Source organism: Piliocolobus tephrosceles, chromosome 8, assembly GCF_002776525.5.
Source record: "Piliocolobus tephrosceles isolate RC106 chromosome 8, ASM277652v3, whole genome shotgun sequence".
Lineage (NCBI taxonomy): Eukaryota > Metazoa > Chordata > Mammalia > Primates > Cercopithecidae > Piliocolobus > Piliocolobus tephrosceles.
The window spans coordinates 11807715-11828903 of record NC_045441.1 but is presented as its reverse complement, the minus strand read 5'-3'; the positions used below and the strand labels follow the sequence as shown (position 1 = coordinate 11828903).

The 21189-nt window shown below is 51.2% G+C and overlaps 1 protein-coding gene across 1 annotated transcript in view; it reads left to right on the top strand.

The window, feature by feature from the left end:
- The first annotated feature begins 10710 nt into the window (after window positions 1–10710).
- SRRM3 (serine/arginine repetitive matrix 3) overlaps window positions 10711–21189 on the top strand; it is a 51088-nt gene continuing 40609 nt past the window's right edge. Inside the window, exon 1 of the mRNA XM_026456663.1 lies at window positions 10711–11009. Coding sequence (XP_026312448.1) covers window positions 10777–11009 — 233 coding nt within the window. The 5' untranslated portion in view covers window positions 10711–10776. The remainder of the gene's footprint in view (window positions 11010–21189) is intronic.

Here is a 21189-nt window from a genome sequence, read left to right as displayed (position 1 = left end):
TTTTTTTTTTTTTTTCTTTCTTTTTTTGAGACAGAGTCTTGCTCTGTCCCCCAGGCTGGAGTGCAGTGACACGATCACGGCTCACTGCAAGCTCCAGCTCCCAGGTTCAAGCAATTCTCCAGCCACAGCCTCCCGAGTAGCTGGGAGTACAGGTGCACGCTGCCAGGCCTGGCTAATTTTTTGTATTTTAGTAGAGGCGGGATTTCACCATGTTGACCAGGCTGGTCTCGAATTCCTGAGCTCAGGCAATCCGCCCACCTCGGCCTCCCAGAATGCTAGGATCACAGGCGTGAGCCGCCGCGCCCAGCCGAAGACACATCTTTCAAAGGCACATTTCTAACATAATTCTCTTCATGAAACCTTCCCTGACCATGCTAGGCAAAGGTAGAGCCTCCCTGGTCTCTTGTGCTCCCACAGGACTGGGTGGGTGGGTGGGTGAGAGAATGGCATCAGGATCTGTCTTCATAACAAGCTTGTTACTGCAAGAAAGAATGAGTGAATGATCCCAAGCTACAAGCTACAAGACTAGGGAATATTGTCTCCATTGAGGTCTTGCTCCTCACAAGAGGGCATTAGCTGTGAGGGTCTGCCCGCAGACCCTGACCCAAACAATGGATGAATAAAACGTGCACTGATACACAGATATTCTGTTTTGCCAGTCCTGCTGAGTGACTGCCTACACACCAAGAGAGGTTTGTCACTGCGGCCGCCCAGATCAGCTAGGGAGACTCAGATTTATTCATTAAGATTAGTTAACCAAAGCTTGAGTCAGCGCCATTAGAGGGTAATTGACATTGAGGACTTCCCGAGTAAAAAGCACACATCAAAGACTCATCTTAAGACCAAATGAGTAAACAAGTTAACTAGATAACTTCCCCACATCCTGTTATTTACTACTCTAATCCATTTAACTAAAGGTAATGGGACCAGGCCATCTTCGCCAGGGTCTATTACCGAAGTCATGTGAAAACCCTCAGGCCTTCCGAAAGGGTTTTGTGGTTATCATAACTAATATTTTCCCCACCAGCCTGATCGAATCCCAACACTCTATTTTACAGATGAGGAAACTGAGGCTCAGAGAAGTTTAACGACTTTTCCTGATCACCCAGGCAGAAGTAGTGGAGCCAGAATTTAAGCTAAAGTCTTTTGACTCCAAGTCTTTGTCTTGGTCTAACACTCTTTTTCCTGGCCCTAGTAGAAGACAGCAGAAAGATCTTAAAAGTAAGAAGGTGGTTAAATTGTGTGACTGCAGACGGAGTGCTCAAGTGTTCACTTGAAGCTGTGGGAATCTACTTTGTAGCGTGTGGAGGCTCGGAGTCCTGACATTATCTCTGGGGAGGCTTGCCTCTGGCTGGCAGGGCCAGGGAAAAAAGCCCCTAGGGGAAGGATGCTGCACCCCCCTCGCCCCTCCCCGCCCGCTCCCGCCCCCCTGCTCCCCTCCACCCGGCAAGAGAGGCTTCTCAGCCCGAGGAGCAAGTGGGACCCCTGAATTGTTGGCGGGGGTGCTGTCCATGGTGCTGGAGGGCTGCGATGCTGCCAGAGAGTTGGGGAGCATGGAGGAGTTTGCTCCCTCCTGTAATCCCCTTGCTTTGGGAAGCCAAGGCGGGGTGATCACTTGAGGCCAAGAGTTTGTGACCAGCCTGGGCAACATCGTGAGACCCTGTCTCTACAATAACAATAATAATAATTAATAATAATAATAATAATGATCTCCAGTGCCATTTATGAGACATTCATTGCACACTAGGTACTGTGAGGGCATTTCCCATGCTCTAGTCCTTTACAACAAACCTATGAGGAAGGCACTATTATTAATTAGTTTCATTTTACAGGCAAGGAAACTGACGCCCAGAGAGTTGAAGTCACATGCCCTAGGTCTCTCAGCTCATGAACTCCCAAAGATCACTGTCCTATCTCCCTCTCAAATCAGGGGTCCCCGGGGCAGAGGCAGGTCTCCTCCCAGACCCATCTGTGGTTCACTTCTCACTACAGCCCGTTCCCTCTCCCCTAGACCTGACCAGGTCACTACTGATCTGAGCATCTTCTCCCTCTGAGCCCCAGGGTGAGTTCTGACCTCATTAGCTAAGAGGCCTCTGTGCCTGTCAGCAGCTGACTTTCCGGAACAGGCTGGACCCTGCAGTACAGATGAGTTGTTTCACCTTCAATTAATCACTTGCAGGTAGCAGCATCCAGTTTGTGGCCCATTCTGTCCACAGCCAGGCTGCTCAGGAAACCCAGGCTTGGGCTTATGGGAAGGAGGCAAGTCCAGGGACCCAGCCAGGAGGCTGGGAAATCAGGCCTCTAGGCCTTTAACCACTTCCTGGCTTGCAGAAGAGGGAGTGTGCCCCTTTAGCAGGCATTAAATTAGGGTTTAATGACTTAATCTGCACATGGGTTTGGCTGGCTCCAGTATCTGGGCTTGCCCTTGGGAGCTGACCCAATGCTAGGGACAGCCTCAGTTGAGCTCTAAGGGTGGCCGGTGGGGCCCTGGCTCCTGGCTGTATCAGCAGAAAGGAAGTGAGCTGAAAGTCTGGTGCTATTTATTTATTTTTTGAGATGGAGCTGCTCCTGTTGCCCAGGCTGGAGTGCAAATGGTGCGATCTCGGCTCACTGCAACCTCCACCTCCTGGGTTCAAGCCTTACTCTCCCAAGTAGCTGAGATTATAGGCATGCACCACCACCCCCAGCTAATTCTTGTATTTTTAGTAGAGATGGGGTTTCATCATGTTGGTCAGGCTGGTCTTGAACTCCTGGCCTCAGGTGATCCACCTGCTTTGGCCTCGCAAAGTGGTGGGATTACAGGTGTGAACCACCACACCTAGCCTGATGACACACATTTAGAATTAATATTACCCAGACTTCCAGAGTAGGAAGGGACCCATGGGGTCTTTGAGTCATTGTTCAGTGGGAGAAACAAGGGTGCAGAGAGGGGAAGGGACTTGTTCAGGGTCTCACAGCCAATCAGTGGTAATGTAAAGACTTCCCATTTGCTGCACTGCCTCCAAAGAAGGACAGTGTCAATGCCTCCAAGGACCAGAACAAGTTAGAGTTATGGCTCTAGACTCCATATCTGCCTGCTTGCCCCTGCAAACCACTCACCCTCAGGCAACCCCTATGTGTTCTCCACGTTCCCCATCACAGTAAATGACTGCACCATCCACCTGGTCACCCAGGCCAGAGACCCGGTGTCATCTAAGCTACCTCCCCCATCCCACATCCAGTCAATTACAAACCCTGCCAGATTGGCCCATTTATTTCTTGAATTCTGGTCATCCTCACCAGCTCTGGCAGTCCTGCCTCCTGCTCCCTCCCAGGCTTGCTGGGAAGCCTGCGTTGACCAATCAAGCAGGGCTACAGACACTTCTCCAGTTCTCTTTTATCACACTACACTGCAGTTTACCTGTCAGTCTCCTGAACCAGCCCGTGAGCTTCTAGAGGGCCATGATGGCGTCATGTTCATCTCTATACCCGCAGCCTCTGATAACACAGGGCCCAGAGTAGATGCTGGGTGTTTGTTGAGTGAATGCATGAATATCGTTTCTATCTCATGTTTGAACAATTCCTGTAACAGGGACCTCATTCATCCTAGGACAAACTGCTTAGTTTTGTTCGTTTGTGTTTTGAGACGAAATGTCACTCTGTTACCCAGGCTGAAGTGCAGTGACGCGATCACAGGCCACTGCTACCTACACCTCCTGGGTTCAAGCTATTCTCATGCCTCATCTTCCCAAGTAGCTGGGATTATAGGCACATGTCACCACATTCAGCTATTTTTTGTATTTTTAGTAGAGACAGTGTCTCACCATGTTGGCCAGGCTGGTCTCGAGTTCCTGACCGCAAGTGATCCACCCGCCTCTGCCTCCCAAAGTGCTGAGATTACAGGTGCGAGCCACCAAACCCGGCCAGAACTCCTTAGTTTTTAAAGAGTTTTGATTATTATAAAATAAAAAACAAAACAAGACAAGACTCTTTTTTGAACTAAGCTGAATCAACACTAGATGACTTGCCTGTGAGAATCTTGGCCCTGTCTTGCAGATCGGCTAGTGCCTTGCTCCTCTTAGGGCAGTCTAAGGACCAGTAGTGTTGGTGTTACTTGTTAGAAATGCAAACTCTCAAGCCCCACTCCACATCTATCAAATCAGAAACTCTGGGGGTGAAGTCAAAAATCTGTGTCTTGCCGGGTGCGGTGGCTCAAGCCTATAATCCCAGCACTTTGGGAGGCCGAGGCGGGCAGATCACGAGGTCAGAAGTTCAAGACCTGTCTGGCCAGCATAGTGGAACCCCGTCTCTACTAAAAATACAAAAAGTTAGCTGGGTGTAGTGGTGTGCACCTGTAATCCCAGCTACTCAGGAGGCTGAGGCAGGAGAATCATGTGAACCCAGGAGGCAGAGGTTGCAGTGAGCCGAGATTGCACCATTGCACTCCAGCCCGGGTGATAGTGCAAGACGCCGTCTCAAACAAAACAAAACAAAACAAAACAAATCTGTGTCTTAACAAGTCTTCCTGGTGATTCTAATGCCCAATAAAATTTGAAAATGGCTATTTCTAGACCACTGCCCACCTCCCCCTAATTGGTGGTCCATACTTGGGCTATATCAGGAGGACCTGGGGGACATGAGAAATTTCATCCCCAGAGGCCTTTTTTTTGAGACAGAGTCTCACTCTGTCACGCAGGCTGGAGTGCAGTGGCGCGATCTTGGCTCACTGCAAGCTCCGCCCCCTGGATTCACGCCATTCTCCCCCCTCAGCCTCCTGAGTAGCTGGGACTACAGGCGCCCGCCACTACGCCTGGCTAATTTTTTGTATATTTAGTAGAGAAGGGGTTTCACCGTGTTAGCCAGGATGGTCTTGATCTCCTGACCTTGTGATCGGCCCACCTCAGCCTCCCAAAGTGCTGGGATTACAGGCATGAGCCACCGCACCCGGCTGAGACTTTGATTCAGTGGTTCTGGGTTGGATTCCAGGTAGCACTGACATATGAAATATAGGACACTCAGTTAAATTTGAATTTCAGATAAACAACGAATAATTTCTTAGTAGAAGTATGTTCCAAATATAAAATTCAAATTTAATTTAACTGGGTTCCTATTTGGCAAATCTGGCAATGCTAGCTAAACATCACTACTTCTAACAAGCCTCTCAGTCGATTCAGCCAGGTTTGACCTAGATCCTCTACAAACCTTCGTATATATGAAGCTAGGTATTCTGACCACCTGTATATTCTTATAATCTTCCCCCTCCCTAGCATCCTATTTTTGTTGATATATCCTAAGATAACATGCATTTTTGGCAGCCACATTGTGATATTGACTCAAATTGAGTCTGTAATCATTGAAAATCCCCATAATCCTTCCCAAACATTCTGCTTCTAAACTATGTCTACCCCATTCCAATTTTAGTTTGGGACCCAGATTCAGAATGTGGCACTTCTCACTATCCTGTCTCACCTTCTTCTTCTTTTTCTTTCTTCTTTCTTCTTCTTTCTTCTTTCTTCTTCTTCTTTCTCGTTCTCCTTCTCTTTCTCCTTCTTCTTCTCCTTCTTCTTCTTCTTCTTCTTCTCAGAGTCTTGCTCAATTGCCCAGGCTGGAGTGCAGTGGTGCAATCTCAGTTCACTGCAATCTCTGCCTCCGGGTTCAAGTGATTCTCCTGCCTCAGCCTCCCGAGCAGCTTAGATTGCAGGCATGCACCACCATGACTGGCTAATTTTTGTACTTTTAGTAGAGATGGGGTTTCACCATGTTGGCCAGCCTGGTCTCGAACTCCTGACCTTGTGATCCACCCGCTTCAGCCTCCCAAAGTGCTGGGATTACAGATGTGAGCCATCGCACCTGGCCCTGTTTTACTTTCTTAGATTCTTCCAATGTCTCTAACTACTGAGTCCTTTTAGATTCTGACTGTATATCCACCAGTCCTCTCAGGCTGTGTCCTCAGTGAATTTGATTGTCAGCCTACCAGTGTTCTATCCAGTCAATAGTGAACATATTGGATCAGATGTGGTGAGAATAGTGCCCTGTGATTCTCCACTAAATACCTACATCTAACATGACGTTGATCCATTAACTAGCTCCTTTTGAGTATAGGTCAATCAATCAACCAATTACAACAAAATGGGATATTAGCACCGACCAGGACAGTGTCATCTTATGAAATCACACAGTGAGGCCAGGTGCAGTGACTCATGCCTATAATCCCAACATTTTGGGAGGCTGAGGCAGGAAGATCACTTGAGCCCAGGAACTTGAGACCAGCCTGGGCAACATAGCAAGATCCCATCTCTACAAAAAATTTAAAAATCTGCTGGGCATGGTGGCGCACCTGTACTTTCATCTACTTGGAAGCTGAAGCAGGAAGATCACTTGAGTCCAGGAGGTCAAGGCTGCAGTGAGCTATAGTCATGCCACTGCACTACAGCCTGGGCAACAGAGCGAGAGTCTGGAAGGAAGGAAGGAAGGAAGGAAGGAAGGAAGGAAGGAAGGAAGGAAGGAAGGATAAATCTCACAATAATTTCTTTTTCTTTCTTTCTTTTTTTTTTTTTTCAAGACAGAGTCTCGCCCTGTCACCCAGGCTGAAGTACAATGGTGCGATTTCAGCTCACTGCAACCTCCACCTCCCAGGTTCAAGTGATTCCCGTGCCTCAGCCTCCTGAGTAGCTGGGATTACAGGCACCCACCACCGTGCCTGGCTAATTTTTGTATTTTTTAGTAGAGACAGGGTTTCACCATGTTGCCCAGGCTGGTCTTGAACTCCTGACCTCAGGTGATCCACCCACCTTGGCTTCCCAAAGCGCTGGCATTACAGGTGTGAGCCACTGAGCCCGGCCTCACAATGATTTCATAAAATATAATGTCATCTGACTCACAGAGGAACCCTGTGCCTGCAGTCCTGCAGTCACCCCCTAGTCTGCTGGCCCAACAAACCTGACTTGGAAGGAAATGGGCTTAGTGTGCAATGTTTTGGGTCATTCTATTAATGACCTGCCGCAGATTCCTGCCCCGTGTCTCTCCAACTCACCAGGTGAAATTGGTCAAATCCACCATCTGTTCTAGTGAAAATCCAGACCGCATCTGCCACACCTCTCTTCACATAGCTCTCCTTTCCTCCTCAATCATTTCTGCAAAGATTACCCTGGGCAACCTAGCATTGCTAGCCAGGTGTTCTCCTAGCACTGAGGCTAGAATTTCTCAGGGTTTGGAGATCTGAGTGCATTCAGAACGACTCTCACCAGTCTTCACCCTCTGCCCTCCAGGAGCTCAGGCCAAGTTCGAGGCTGGGGAGCCTTGCTCAGGTCAGAGGGAAGATGTGCAGAACAGCATGGCTTCCAGGGCTCTCACTGGCGCCTTCGTGCTCTCTCTCCACACTTTCAGTGTGCCTCTTGCATTGCCTGGTGCTGGGGTAGGCTCTAATGAGTCAGAATGAAAGGATGGTCCCCTCCCCTAAAAGGGCTCACAGTCTAGAATAGGAGTTAGAAGCAACCAACCAACTGAATCTCGATATCTAAATGTCGCATTTAAAAAGTGTGGACAAAAGATGCGGAAGCACAAAGAAGGAATGACACATCCTTGCTGGAAGAGCGGAGGACTTCCCATAGGAGGTGATTTTTGGGCTGGGCCCTGAAGGATGAGTTGAAGTTCCCTAGGTGAAGAACAGGACTCCAGCGGAGGGGAAACACATAGGCAAAGGCACAAAGGAGGAAGTAAAATCACGCATTTAGGGGATGAGGACCAAGGCTAAGGGGCTGGGTATTCGTTGCAGGACGGGGTGCAGCATGGGATGAAGTTGCAAGATAGCATTCGACAGAATGCAAAGGGGTCTTGCAGGCTGTATCAAGGGCCATGCCATGTATTCCTCTATCTTGCCTCCTGTTGTCACTGTCTTTGTTCAGCCTGGGCACATTGCGCTTCACATGCACTAGGCACTTAGCTGGAGCTAGGAATTGAAAGCTAAGTTGCCCTCAGCCCAGGGGGAGCCAGACCTGTGAACCCACAGCAACAAAAGCAAAAGCTCTGGGAGGTAAGGCCAGGAGTGGTGGCTCATGCCTGTAATCCCAGCACTTTGGGAGGGCAGATCACCTGAGGTCAGGAGTTCAAGACCAGCCTGGCCAATATGGTGAAACCCCATTTCTACTAAAAATACAAAAAGTAGCCAGGTAAGGTGGCAGGCACCTATAATTCCAACTACTCAGGAGGCTGAGGTGGGAGAATCACTTGAACCCAGGAGGTGGAGGTTGCAGTGAGCCAAGATTGCACCACTGCACTCCAGCCTGGGTGACAGAGTGAGACTCCATCTCCAAAAAAAAAAAAGAGCTCTAGGAGGGTGACACCAGCCAGAGGGGAAAGAAAGGCTTCCAAAAGGTGATGATGCCTATCAGCAGTGACTTTGAGGACAACTAAGAATGAAGAGTGTCCCAGGAAAGGGCCTAGAGCCAAGAGAGATGGAGGAGGATGTGTGTGGTGGAGAGTGGTGGAGATGGAGCTGGACCAGGAGGCAGGGCCATGTTGTGGCTTTAAGCCAAGGTGACAAGAGTCACGGGAGGCTGCTAACCAGGGCATGACATGGTCTAATTTGCTCCTGGACCCATCTGCCAAGTTGCCAATGGAGGATGAAGGTCTGAGAGCAGGGAGGCCAGGCAACCACAGTGAGGCAGTGGACCTGCGTGGAGGAAGGAGCTTGGGTCCAGGTGGTAACAGGGGAGGAGAGGAAGTGGATAAATGTGAGAGATGTTGAGAAGAGGGGATGGGGCTGGGCGCGGTGGCTCATGCCTGTAATCTCAGTACTTTGGGAGGCTGAGGTGGAAGGATCGTTTGAAGCCAGGAGTTCAAGACCAGCCTGGGCAAAACAGCAAGACCTTGACTCTACAAAACAAAAAAATTATTTTGTTTTAATTAGCTGGGTATGGTGGCACAGGCCTGTGGTTACAGCTACTCGGAAGACTGAGGTGGGAGGATATCGCTTGAGCTCAGGAGTTCAAGGCTGCAGTGAGCTATGACTGTGCCACTACACTCCAGTCTGGGTGACAGAGTGAGACCCTGTCTCAAAAAATGAACAAAGAAGAGGGTATGAGGGACCTGACTTGATGACAGGTGAACTGTTGTGGGTCAGGGCAATAGGGGTATCCAAGCTCCACACATGTCCCTGGCTCAGATGACCAACAGATAGAGGGGTCACCCATAAGCCAAGCACTGCAGTTGAGGTGGGTGGGGAGCAGGGCTCTGCTTGCGGCTTGGGGTGGGTGATGCTTGTGGAGTGTCCCAGGAAAACCCCTGGTGGAACTGGGGTATAGGGCTGGTCTAGGGACAGAGGTGGAAAGCTAGCAGGTGTGAGAGTGGAAAAGAGGGGTTAGAAGAACAGCTTTGGTCTCTAAGCCCCCAGGCACTCCCCTCTCCAGAAGACTCTGGCAGATGCTCCCAGGAACAGGTGGAAATCAGAGGCTCAGAGAGGGGTAGTGTCATCTTCAGGGTCACACAGCAAGGAGTGGAAAAACGCAGCCTAGAACCCATGCACTTGGGACTCAGGGGGAAGAACATATGAGAAGAGCATATGTTTTCATCACCATTGTTGCCTCCTGTCACTCTGTCCAATTCAGAGCCTCCTGTAGCTGTCACAGCCCCTCTCTCTTCTCTGCCTTCCAGTTTCTGTAGCTCTGAACACTCCCACCCCCATCCCATCACTCTGAGGCCAGAGAGGGGAGGGTGTGTTGGGGGAGAAGTGTCACAGGGAAGGCCTGATCCAAGATGTCCAGGCATGCCCAATTCCTTCTTTTCCTCCCTCCCTCCTTCCTTTCCCTCCCTCCCACCCCACTCCCTGGGAATGAGGCCTCCCTGTTGCTTAGCAACTAGCAGAGCCTTGGAGAAAGGAAATGGAAATAGCTCAGGAGGTGCCTCCCCTCTGTTAAGATAGAAGTCCTTGGAGTGTGTGTGCGCGTGTGTGTTTGTGTGTGCGTGTGCTCTACTTTGGCGGGCCTAGCATGGAGTCAGAGATTCTTAGCTCCAAGCCAAGTTGACTCCCACCCCACCCTGAGCCTACAGGAGGATGTGGCTGCCTGGAAAGCTAGTCAGTGTCAGCCTTGGTCACATCGCCAGAAGCAGTGTTTCCAGAACAAAGGAGGGGATAGCCCTGTAGGCCCAATCTGGGTGAGCCCGGCTTATCTGGAACGTTGGCCTTGGAGAAGTTGGCCAGATCAAACAGAGAGCTAAAATCTGCCTCTGGGGTGGGAATGGAGTAGGCTTCCATCTGTCCCCTCTGTGCAGGGCTGCCCTGGGAGCAGACTGGGAGGTAGGAACACATGGAATGTAATCTGTGTCCCACTGGACAGAGCCAGGACAGTGGGCCTGGTGTGTGTGTAAACGGTTTCAACTGAGCCTAAAGGAAGGAGAAATATGACTGGGGAGTTAATGATGTGTGCAAGTGGGCGCTGGGATGTCTGGCCCAAGCATCCATGTAAGCCAGAGATTATCCTCGGTAGTTCCTGGAGGTGACACGATTCCCAGCCAATGGCTTTTAGAGGCCATCCAGTCTGGCCTGCATCCGCCCACCTTACAGATGGGAAAAAGCCCAGATTCCAACCCACTCGTGCCCTGAGGTGTGACCCAAAGGTGCAAACCAGCCGTCTGTCTCCCTCTGCACCAGGAAAGGAAGCGGATTAGCGCCATGAGTAGGCCCTTAAATCTCCAGGATTAACTCGAGCAGAGAGGAGCTTAGCAGGTGGCCAAGAAGTGACCATCCCGCCTCGTGTCTGTGTCTGTCCCTCAGGGCCAGCGGCTCCGAGGCCAGCCACGATGTCCTCCACCGTGAACAACGGGGCGGCCAGCATGCCCTCCCCACCCGACGCCGCGAACGGCTTCCCGCAGCCCAGCGCCTCCTCGGGGGCCTGGCCGCGGGCGGAGGAGGAGCTGCGTACCGCGGAGCCGGGCCTGGTGAAACGCGCGCACCGCGAGATCCTGGACCACGAGCGCAAGCGGCGCGTGGAGCTCAAGTGCATGGAGCTGCAGGAGATGATGGAGGAGCAAGGGTGAGCGGGCCGTGGGGCGGGGCTGGCGTGGGGAGATAGGCGGGGCGAGGGTGGGAGAAGGGAGGGATGCTGCTCGTGGGCGGGGCGAACGTCGTGGGCGGGGAGAAGGGCGGGGCTCGGGACTATTAGGGCAGAGTCGGGCGACAGTGGGAACCCAGGAGCCTTGTCCAGACAAGAGGCCAGAGTCCAGACCAATTGGGGTGAAGCCATTGCAAGTCCAGCTCATCTTTCATTTGTGTATTAGGTTGTTGCGAAAGTAATCGCGGTTTTTGCCATTAAAAGTAATGGCAAAAACCGGCCAGGCCTAGTGGCTCACACCTGTGATTCCAGCACTTTGAAAGGCGGAGGCGAGCGGATTATTTGAGGTCAGAAATTCGAGACCAGCCTGGCTAACATGGTGAAACCTCATCTCTATGAAAAATACAAAAAAAATATTTAGCCGGGCGCGGTGACTCACACCTGTATTCCCAGCACTTTGGGAGGCCTAGGAGGGTGGATCATGAGGTCAGGAGTTTGAGACTAGCCTGGCCAACATGGTGAAACTTTGTCTTTACTAAAAATACAAAAATTAGCCAGGCTTGGTGATGCGTGCCTGTAATCCCAGCTACTCGGGAAGCTGAGGCAGGAGAATCACTTGAACCCGGGAGACGGAGGTTGCAGTGAGCCGAGATTGAGCCACTGCACTCCAGCCTGGGCAACAGATCGAGACTCCCTCTCAAAAAAGAAAAAAGAAAGAAAGAAACTAGTGGGCTGGCTGCTGAAGGAGTCAAAGTCAGGAGCAGTGGCTGCCCATCAGACTGTCAGTGAGCTGAGAAATCAGAAACTTCCTACACAGCGGGGCTGGAGCCTAGAGCCACATGGGGCCAGACACAGCCTGTGTCCTGCAGTCCTTCCAAGTCATACCTTTGTCTGTCCACCCCAGACCTCCTGGGCTCCCTTAGACAGGGGCCACCATCTCTGAGGAGCTTAAGAAGACCCCCAGGCTTAGGCAGAGACAGTGAGTTGCTGAAGGCCAACTGGAAGGTGGGGGGCCAAGGTGGGGACCAAGGTGGAGCCAGGATGAAGAGTCCTGCTGGCTGCCAGGCAGGGCTACTTGTAGGGAGAAGAAGGGGTAATGGGGACCTGGTGCTCACCTCACCCAGAGGACCAGGTAGTGGGGAGGGGGCCCCTTGCAGAGATGGATGGATGGCAGAATGCTGAGGACACACAGAAAGGAGATTCCAGCTGGCAAGGGAACGTGTTGATGAGCTGTGGGTACCAGAGGAGAGAATGAGATCCCAAGGGGCAGGGGCAAGAAGGGGCGAGGTGGGGAGCATCTCCTACAGTGAGAACCTCAGGTGGTGAATTAAATCTGTGAATCCAGCCAGATACAGTGGCTTACGCCTGTAATCCCAGCAATTTGGGAGGCTGAGGTGGGCAGATCACTTGAGGTCAGGAGATCAAGACCAGCCTGGCCAACATGCTGAAACCCCATCTCTATAACAAACACACACACAAGCGGGGTGTGGTGGCTCATGCCTGTAATCGTAGCACTATGGGAGGACAAGGCAGGCGGATCATGAGGTCAGGAGATAGAGATCATCCTGGCTAACACAGTGAAACCCCATCTCCACTAAAAATACAAAAAATTAGCCGGGCGTAGGGGCATGCACCTGTCGTCCCAGCTACTCAGGAGGCTGAGGCAGGAGAATCACTTGAACCTGGAGGCGGAAGTTGCAGTCAGCTGAGATCATGCCACTGCACTCCAGCCTGGGTGACAGAGCAAGACTCCGTCTCAAAAAATAAATAAATAAATAAAAATAAATTAGCCGGGCATGGTGGCGAGTGCCTGTAATCTCAGCTACTCAGGAGGCTGAGGCAGGAGAATCACTTGAACCTGGGAGGCAGAGGTTGCAGTGAGTCAAGATCGTGCCATTGCACTCCAGCCTGGGTGACAGGGCAAGACTCCATCTCAAAAACAAAACAAAAACAAACAAACCCTGCAAATTCCGCCAAATTCTGTCTGGGGAGTCAAGGAGGGAGGGGAGTGTGGGCAGAGGACAAGAGGGTTGACAGGGATGGGCGAGGTGTCCCCTGCACTTTTCTGCTCCTCCTCCTCCCAGAACTCCACCCCCTTGATGAACCCATCCCCATCCTGAGCCCCTCTCCCTTCACTAAGTCCCCTCCTCTTCTCTGTACTTTCCCATCCTGAAAGCCCTCCCCTTCAAATACCCCCACCATTTCAAGGAACCTTCCCTTACTGAGCCCCTCCCCAAGCAAATGGTGATGGCATTTGGCCTTGTCCTGGGTGTTAGACCCCCAGCATTAAAGATCCCTGCTTCCCTGGGAAGTACCCACTATGTCCCTACTTGCTCAGTCAGGACCCCTTCCCCCACCCAAGCTCTCACTTGAGGTGGTCCTTATCCTGGAACCACCCCCAAAAATCCAGTTCTTGGGTGACCCTCCCCCTGCCCTCCCCATCTGCAGCAGGCATTTGATCGTGGCAGGGACAGGCATTCCGAGACTCCCAAATCCAGGCTTCTGTCCCTATCTTGACCTCGACAAGCCAAGGTTCACTCACTTGGAAAATAGGGGCACCTGTGTTCCGGAGCTGTTCTGAGAGTCTTCCGTTGAAGACACACGTGGGACTGCCCTGCCCCCAGCCAGTCCCCACAAAGTGCCCAATAAACACCAGGCGCCCCTGCTCTTTTATCTAATCGAGTCATTAATATCCATTTCTAGAAACACTGGTTCGGTCGCGTTTATTTACTGGGTTCTTGGGCATTTGACAAATATTCACATCAGTCACAGGAACACACACTCTTTGGCCCCATTAAAAAGCAATACTTTTCCTTAATATTGATGGGTGGCTGGCTAATCCACTGGCGATTGATGGCGTACTTGGAGTCACCTTCCCAGACAGCCTTGGCTTGCAGTCTGCAATCACCGCAGGGCGGGACGGAGCCTCCAGCCTTTCTGATGTGACGCTCCCACCCGGCCCCCGGCATCCTCCCTGCCACCCTATTTATCTTCTTGCCATGCCTCTTTTTTTTTTTTTTTTTTTTTTTTTTGAGATGGAATCTCACTCTGTCGCCCAGGCTGGAGTGCAGCGGCACGATCTCTGCTCACTGCAAACTCCGCCTCCTGGATTCAAGTGATTTTCCTGCCTCAGCCTCCTGAGTAGCTGGGATTACAGGAGCATGCCACCATGCCTGGCTAATTTTTATATTTTTAGTAGAGACGGGGTTTCACCATGTTGGGCAGGCTGGTCTTGAAATCCTGACCTCGTGAGCCACCCACCTCGGCCTCCCAAAGCGCTGGGATCAAAAGCGTGAGCCACCGCACCCAACCAATTTTTGTATTTTTAGTAGAGACAGGGTTTTACCATGTTGGCCACGCTGGTCTTGAACTCCTGACCTCAAGTGAGCCACCTGCCTCAGCTTCCCAAAGTGCTGGGATTAGAAGGGTGAGCCACCGTGCCCAGATGCCATGCCTCTTCTTGTGAGGACCTGGGTGAGGTGACAGAGCACAGCTCCATTCCTAGCTAGTTTTGGAACCTTTTTTTTTTTTTTTCGTTTGAGATGGAGTTTTACTCTTGTTGCCCAAGCAGGAGTGCAATGACATGATCTCTACTCGTTGCAGCCCCTTCCTCCTGGTTCAAGTGATTCTCCTGCCTCAGCCTCCCGAGTAGCTGGGACTACAGGCATGTGCCACCACACCCAGCTAATTTTTTGTATTTTTAGTAGTAACAGGGTTTCACCATGTCGGCCAGGCTGGTCTCGAACTGACTTCAGATGATCTGCCAGCCTCAGCCTCCCAAAGTGCTGGGATTACAGGCGTGAGCCACTGTGCCCAGCCTAGGCTTGGAGCTTTGAGCCCTCCCCTCTCCCTGTTCTGTTTGCTCATCTGTAAAATGGGAATAAAAAGCCTACCATCCCAGTCATTGTGGCTCATGCCTGTAATCCCAGCACTTTGGGAGGCTGAGGAGGGAGGATCACTTGAGCCCAGGAGTTTGAGACCAGCCTGGGCAACACAGTGAGCCCACCTGTTCCCCATTTACAAAAAAATATATTTTTTTCATTAGCCAAGTGTGGTGGCACATGCCTGTGTTCCCAGCTACTCAGAAGGCTAAGGTGAGAGGATTACTTAAGCCTGAGAAGTCGAGGCTACAGCGAGCTATGATTGCACCACTGCACTCCAGACTGGGTGGCAGAGCAAGACCCCATCTAAAAACAAAAAACAAAAACAAAACAAAACAAAGCAAAAGGTCGCTGTCTGGCCTAATGCGGGAACTCATGCCTGTAATCCCAGTACTTTGGGATACCAAGACAGGAGGTTTTCTTGAGGCCAGGAGGCCTGGGCAACATAGGAAGTCCCTGCCTCTACCAAAAAGTAAACAATTGCCGGGCGCAGTGGCTCATGCCGGTAATCCCAGCACTTTGGGAGGCCGAGGCAGGTGAATCACCTGAGGTTAGGAGTTCGAGACCAGCCTGGCCAACATGGTGAAACCCTGTCTCTACTAAAAATACAAAACAATTAGCCGGTTGTGGTGGTGGATGCCTGTAATCCTGGCTACTCTGGAGGCTGAGGCAGGAGAATCGCTTGAACCCAGGAGATGGAGGTTGCAGTGAGCTGAGATCGCGCCATTGCACTCCAGCCTGGGCAACAAGAGCAAAACTCCATCTCAAAAATAAATAAATAAATAAATAAATAATAATTAGCTGGGCATAGTGGCACACTCCTGTAATCCCAGCACTTTGGGAGTCTGGTGTGGGAGAATCGCTTGAGGCCAAGAGTTTGAGACCAGCCTGTGTAACATAGCAGGACTCCATCTCTACTTTAAAAAATATAAAAATAACAAATAAAAAGGCCACCATGCTTCTCAAAGCTCTGGTGCAGAAAATGATTATCTAGGAAGCACTGGATCTGGGCACAGACAGACAAAACTAAACATTTTTCACTCTGAGGAACTCTTAAAATTCTGTGTCCCCTCACCCCACTCCTGTCCCAGAGAGTGACCTAGGAATCCCCAAAGCCACAATGCATTTGGCATGCCCTTCCCTTATGGCCCATGGAGTGGCATGAGGACTAAGGGAGCCAGACTGGCTGGGGGAGCACCTGGGCCAAGAGGCTGGGGACCCTGGGACAGGCATCACTGCCCCATTACTCTTCCCCCATCCACACACAAGCCCTTGACTTTTTTTTTTTTTTTTTTTTTTTTTAGACAGAGTCTCGCTCTGTCACCCAGGCTGGAGTGCAACGGCACCGTCTTGGCTCACTGCAACCTCCACCTCCCAGGTCCAAGTGATTCTCCTGCCTCATCCTCCCAAGTAGCTGGGATTACAGGCATGTGCTGCCATGCCCAGCTAATTTTGTATTTTTAGTAGAGACGGGGTTTCACCATGTTGGTCAGTCTGGTCTCAAACACCTCAAGTGATCTGCCCGTCTCAGCCTCCCAAAGTGCTGGGATTACAGGTGTGAGCCACCGCGCCCGGCCTAGAAGCCCTTACTTTGAGTCTGAGGCTTTGGCCATGCTAGCCAGCCTTCCTGCATGGCCCTAGGCTGGCCGGCTCTGCCGCCTCCACAGGGAGCGAGGGGTTTGGGTAGCAGCCTCCCCTTATCCCAGCCTTTGCCTCCAGGCAGAACAGAGAGAGAAGAGGCCCAGGTGATTCTCGGAGCTGGTGCCATGCCGACCTGGCAGGAGTCTCATGTGGAAAAGGGCAGGGAGCCTGGGATGACTGTACACTCTGTCCCCACTGCCCTGGGACAGATAAGCTTCAGTTGCTACTATTTATTTACTTATTTATTTTTGAGATGGAGTCTCGCTCTGTTGCCCAGGCTGGAGTACAGTGGCGTGATCTCAGCTCACTGCAACCTCTGCCTCCTGGGTTCAAGTGATTCTCCTGCTTCAGCCTCCCGAGTAGCTGGGACTACAGGCATGTACCACCACACCCTGCTGATTTGTGTATTTTTAGCAGACACAAGGTTTCATCATGTTTGCCAGGCTAGGGTCAAACTCCTGACCTCAAGTGATCCACCCATCTTGGCCTCCCAAAGTGCTGGGATTACAGGCATGAGCCACCGTGTCTGGCCAGTTGCTACCATTTATTGAGCACCTACTATATGCCAGGCACTGTGCAAAGTGATGTAAATACATCACGTCTGTGTTAGTCCACTTTGCATTGCACTAAAGGAATACCTGAGGCTGGATAACTTATCAAGAAAAGAAGTTTACTTGGCTCACGGTTCTAGAGGCTTGTACAGAAGCATGGTGCTGGCATCCAACTGGCTTCTGAGGAGGCCTCAGGAAGCTTTTAGTCATGGTGGAAAAGAAGGGGAGCCAGCATGTCACATGGCAACAGAGGGAGAAAGAGGGAGAGGAGAGATACCCCAGACTCCTTAAAACAATCAGCTCTTTCCTAAACTAATAGAGCAGCAGTCCCCAACCTTTTCAGCACTAGATACCAGTTTTGCAGAAGAAATTTTTTCTGGCTGGGCAAGGTGGCTTACGCCTGTAATCCCAGCACTTTGGGAGGCCGAGGTGGGTGGATCACCTGAGGTCAGGAGTTTGAGACCAGCCTGACCAACATGGAGAAACTCTGTCTGTAGTAAAAATACAAAAATTAGCCTGGTGTGGTGGCGGGTGCTTGTAGTCCCAGCCACTTGGGACGCTGAGGCAGGAGAATCGCTTGAACCCGGGAGATGGAGGCTGCGGTAAGCCGAGATTGTGCCATTGCACTCCAGCCTGGGCAACAAGAGTGAAACTCCATCTCAAAAAAAAAAAAAAAAAGAAAATTTTTCCATGGACTGGGGGTGTGGGGGATGGTTTCAGGATGATTCGAGCACATTGCATTTATTGTGCAGTTTATTTCTGTTATTATTAGACTGTAGTATGTAATGAAATAATTCTACAACTCACCATCATGTGGAGTCCGTGGGAGCCCTGAGCTTGTTTCCTGCAGCTAGACAGTCCCTTCTGGGGTTGATGGGAGACAGTGATGGATCATCAGGCATTAGATTCTCATAAGAAGCATGCAACCTACATCCCTTGCATGCGCAGTTCACAACAGGGTTCCCACTCCTCTGAGAATCTAATGCCACCGCTGATCTGACGGGAGGCGGAGCTCAGGCGGTAATGGGACTGATGCAGAGCGGCTGTAAATACAGGTGAAGCTTTGCTCCCTTGCCCGCTGCTCACCTCCTGCTGTGTGGCCCGGTTCCTAATAGGCCACAGAGTGGTACCCCCACCTGGTGTATTAGGGACCCCTGTAATAGAGTGAAAACTCACTCATGACCACAGGGAGGGCACCGAGCCATTCTTGAGGGATCCGTCCCCATGATGCAAACACCTCCCACCAGACCCCATCCCCAACACTGAGGATCACATTTCAACATGAGATTGGGAGGGGACTAATATCCAGATGACAACCTTGAAAGGTGGGTCGTATGCCCATTTCACCGATGTGGAAGCTAAGGCTGGGAGAAGCGTATGGACTTGCCCAAGGTCACAGAACTGGGAAGTGGGAGGTGCCAGGATTCAAAAGCAGAACTGTTGGGCTCCTCTGTCTCTCCGTCATCACTGTCCCAAGTGGCTCAGCTGAGAGGATTGACTCCAAGAGATATGAGGGGAAAGGATACTCAGAGGTGGTGGTCACACTTGAGACCAATCACCAGGTGTCATCCTTGGGTCCCCAGCTTCTCCCAACAAGATGCCCTGGGGCATAGAGGGACCCTCCCCAAGCCTCTGAGTTGGTTCAATCCAGCAGCCCCTCCCTAACAGGGGGGTGTGGGAGTTCATCAACTTGCCTCCAACCCGCTGACTCCAGGATAATCCCCAGCCCTGCATATGTGCTGCTGCAGTCTCCATGAAACCTATTTGTGCCAATTTCCTACCCTTCCATGTGCCAAAGACCCCCAGGAAAGGGGGCTTGGACCCTGGCCTGAAGCCGCCCCCACCCTCCCACCCCCCACCAAGCAGCTGGGGAATGACCCAGTCTCACCCTTAGGCCATCTCCTCCCCAAACCCACCTGGCCCAGAGTCCCATGCCAGTCTCTGTCTCCCTCCCTGGGGCCTGTAAGTTAGGGACTAAGCAGTGTTGAAGGGCCTGTGCTATGTTTGTCTCTGTGCTGGTGACAGTGACAAGCTAGTCTCTGGAAGAGAAGGTGATGTGGGAGCAATTGCTCTCTGCCTCTGCTGGGGGGTGGGTGGGGCACTGCTCTTTCTTCCTGGGTGCCAGGTGCTGCACTGCCCAACTCACATGCCCAGACAAGGGACCTCCAGGTGAATGCCCGAGCCTGAGGGCCACACAGGGACTGAGGTGGACACTGAGGAGCCAGCGCCCTGAACTTGGTGGAGCTGGTTAGTAGCATCAGTGTAGGGTGGCCTGAGCCATGAGGGGATAGGGGGTTAGAAGAAAAGCCCCCCACCCCTACCAGGCCAGGACCCATCCCTCCCCATGGTGAGCAACACAGCAGGCTGAACCTGCACGGACTCCGACCCTAGCTGGGGGTCAGGGGACACCTGCTTAAGAAGTAGGTGGTGGCTGGGAACAGTGGAACATGTCTGTAATCCCAGCACTTTGGGAGGCCGAGGTGGGTGGATCACTTGAGGTCAGGAGTTCGAGACCAGCCTGGCCAATGTGTTGAAACCCCGTCTCTACTAAAAATACAAAAATTAGCTGGGCATGGTGGCAGTTGCCTGTAGTCCCAGCTGCCGGGGAAGCTGAGGAGGAGAATTGCTTGAACCGGGGGGGCGGAGGTTGCAGTGAGCCGAGATTGTGCCACTGCACTCCAGCCTCAGCAACAGAGCAAGACTCCATCTCAAAAAAAAAAAAAGTAGGTGGTGCTTCTCACCCAACCAGACCCCTGACTCAACCAATTGGTCCCCAAGTCCCATCCCCCTGACTCAACCAATTGGTCCCCAAGCCATATCCCTCCTAGATGGCTTTTTGTCCATTTCTCCCCTTTCATCCTCAAGACCTCTCTCCCTGCTCTGGCTTCACTGTCTCCTTCTGAACCCCTATGGTAGCACAACACCAGCTTTCTGCCTCCAGTTCCCTCTTCTCCAGCCACGAATTCACCAGAGCCATCTTTTCAAAAGGAGAATCCAATCTTAAAACTCTCGGGCCGGGCGCGGTGGCTCAAGCCTGTAATCCCAGCACTTTGGGAGGCCAAGACGGTTGGATCACGAGGTCAGGAGATCAAGACCATCCTGGCTAACACGGTGAAACCCCGTCTCTACTAAAAACTACAAAAAAACACTAGCCGGGCGAGGTGGCGACGCCTGTGGTCCCAGCTACCCGGGAGGCTGAGGCAGGAGAATGGCGTGAACCCGGGAGGCGGAGCTTGCAGTGAGCTGAGATCCGGCCACAGCACTCCAGCCTGGGCGACAGAGCGAGACTCCGTCTCAAAAAATAAAATAAAATAAAACTCTCCATGCCTCGCCATCACCAGTCACTCATTTGGCACAAATTTCTGGATGCCACAATGTGACAGGCATGGTGCCAGGTGCTGGGACTGCCCCTGGGAACCAGACAAGGCCCCTGCCCACAGCAAACTCCAGGCCAGTGTTGGATACAGACCAGCAAACAGATAATTACTGGAGCCTGAACCACCTGTCAGGAGTTGGGATGTACGGGTTGCTATGGAAATGCAAACGCTAGCATTGAACCTGAAATGGGGGGAGGCATCCATCTTACTGTAAACATCCAAGGAGTCAAATCTTTGCCATGATTATTTCCACAGGGTAAACCTGGAAGTTAATTTATGAATCAAAGCATGTGTTCATTTTTAAAAAAGGCTTTTGAAGATAATTGTCAAATTGCTATCCCACAAATATTTGTTGAAGGAGCAGAGGGAAGGAGGGAGTAGAGAGATGGGATCTCTGAAAGGAAAAAACAAAACATACCATTTTCATGGATGGCTGAGTGGGGAGAGCTGGACCCATGCTGCCACCATGTCTTTTTTTTTTATGTCTTCTTTTTTAATTTTTTAAAAATTATTTTTTAAAACTTTGCTGGATCCGAAAAAATTTTTAAATAATTTTTTAAAAAATTTAATATACATAGTAGTTATATATATTTATAGGGTATATGAGATGTTTTGATACAATGCAATGTGAAATAAGCACATCATGGAGAAGGAAGTATCCATCCCCTCCAGCATTTATCCTTTGAGTTACAAATAATCCAACTATATTCTT